Source organism: Coturnix japonica, chromosome 25, assembly GCF_001577835.2.
Source record: "Coturnix japonica isolate 7356 chromosome 25, Coturnix japonica 2.1, whole genome shotgun sequence".
Taxonomy (NCBI): domain Eukaryota; kingdom Metazoa; phylum Chordata; class Aves; order Galliformes; family Phasianidae; genus Coturnix; species Coturnix japonica.
This window is the reverse complement of record NC_029540.1, coordinates 1,663,941-1,665,970: the sequence shown is the minus strand read 5'-3', so window position 1 is coordinate 1,665,970 and position 2,030 is coordinate 1,663,941. Positions and strand designations below refer to the sequence as shown.

The 2,030-nt window shown below is 64.3% G+C and overlaps 1 protein-coding gene across 1 annotated transcript; it reads left to right on the top strand.

The window, feature by feature from the left end:
- The first annotated feature begins 1,077 nt into the window (after positions 1 to 1,077).
- SCAMP3 (secretory carrier membrane protein 3) lies at positions 1,078 to 2,030 on the top strand. The gene is made up of 5 exons (XM_015884639.2): positions 1,078 to 1,214; positions 1,307 to 1,384; positions 1,507 to 1,602; positions 1,674 to 1,797; positions 1,894 to 2,030. The coding sequence occupies exons 1-5, from the start codon at positions 1,167 to 1,169 to the stop codon at positions 2,028 to 2,030; spliced, it is 483 nt and encodes a 160-aa protein (XP_015740125.2). The 5' UTR covers positions 1,078 to 1,166.

Below are 2,030 nucleotides of genomic sequence, written 5' to 3'. Positions count from 1 at the left end.
TCTCTATGGGGTCACAGGGCTCTCTATGGGGGCACAGGGCTCTCTATGGGGGGCACAGGGCTCTCTATGGGGGGCACAGGGCTCTATGGGGGGCACAGGGCTCTCTATGGGGGGCACAGGGCTCTATGGGGGGCACAGGGCTCTATGGGGTCACAGGGCTCTCTATGGGGTCACAGGGCTCTATGGGGGTCACAGGGCTCTCTATGGGGGGCACAGGGCTCTCTATGGGGGCACAGGGCTCTCTATGGGGGCACAGGGCTCTATGGGGGTCACAGGGCTCTATGGGGGGCACAGGGCTCTATGGGGGCACAGGGAAGCCAGGCTGCTCTGCAGGTGGGTATTGCTGTATCACATACAGGGATAAAGGGCAGCCCCATATCTGTGTCAGGGTCCCCCCTATAATATATATGCAGCTCTATAAGCGGGGCCTTGCAGCCCTATAAGTGGGGTCTTGCTGCCCTATGGCAGGGCCTGCAGCCCCATAGCTGGGCCTGCAGCCCTATAAGCGGGGACTGCAGCCCTATAGCGAGGCCTTCAGCCCCATAGCTGGGCCTGCAGCCCTATAAGTGGGGACTGCAACCCTATAGCGGGACCCGCAGCCCTATAAGCAGGGACAGCAGCCCCATAGCGAGGCCTTCAGCCCCATAGCGGGGCCCGCCGCCTTATACCGAGGTCTTGCAGCCCTATAAGCCGGGCCTGCAGCCCCATAGCGAAGCCTTCAGCCCTATAAGCGGGGCCTGGCCACCCCATAAGCGGGGCCTTGCCGCCCTGTAGTGAGGCCTTCAGTCCCATAAGCGAGGCCTTGCAGCCCTATAAGCGGGGACCACAACCCTATAGCGGGGCCTGGCCGCCCTATAAGCCGGGCCTTCAGCCCTATAGCGAGGCCTGCAGCCCTATAATCGGGGCCTGGCCGCCCTATAAGCGGGGCCTCCGGGCAGCGAGACCGGAAGTGAGAAGAGGGAGCGCACACCGCCACGTGACTCCGGCCACGTGATCGCATCACGTGATCTCAGCGTGCAGCCCGATCCAGCGCATGCGCAGAGCCCCCCTGCGGCTAGGCCCGAGCGGCGCCGATGACGTCATGACGGCGGCAGCCAATCAGCGGCGAGGGGCGGGGTTGGCGCGGCGGACTCGGCGGCGGTTCCGGTCCCGGTCCCGGTTCGGCCATGGCCCAACATGGCGGCCCCGCCGTGCTCCCGGACAACCCCTTCCAGGTGCGAGGCTTCGGGCCTGGTGTAACCCCGGTGTGATCCCGGTACCGATCCCGGTCCGGTTCCCGGTACCGAGCCCGGTTCGTCTCTTTCAGGACCCCGCCGTGGTGCAGCACCGGTCCGGTACCGACAGCGCGACGTTGGACGCTTATAACCCGTTTGAGAACAGCGCGGTGAGGAGCCAACACGGGGCGGATGGAACCGGGGTCGGTCCGGTCCCGGTCCCGGTTCGGTCCCGGTTCGGTCCGGTCCGGTGCTCCCGTTCCTCTCACCGTTCCCTTCTCACTCCCCGCAGCCTCCGCCGTACCGTGAGGTTCCGCCGCCACATGGAGGAGAACCGAGGAGACCGAGCCCAACCGAACCACGGAACTACGGCTCCTACGGGACACAGGTTCGGTACCGGTACCGGGAGAAATAAGGGGGAAATAAGGATGGCAACCGACCCCCGTTATCCCCCCATAGGCCTCAACCGCCGCCGCTACGGCCGAGCTGCTGAAACGGCAGGAGGAACTGAACCGGAAAGCGGAGGAATTGGACCGGAGGGAACGGGAGCTGCAGAACGCCGCCATGGGGGGGGGCGGCTCCGGTGGGTTCCGTTATGGGTCCGTTATGGGTCCGTTCCATTCGGTCCTTTATCCCGTTATATCCATCCTTATCCGTTATCGGTGCCGTTGTCCCGTAGGCAGAGCCAACAATTGGCCGCCGTTACCGTCGTTCTGCCCGGTCCAACCGTGTTTCTATCACGACATCACGGTGGAGATACCGGCTGATTTCCAAAGGACCGTCACGGCCATGTACTACCTGTGGATGGGTCCGTAA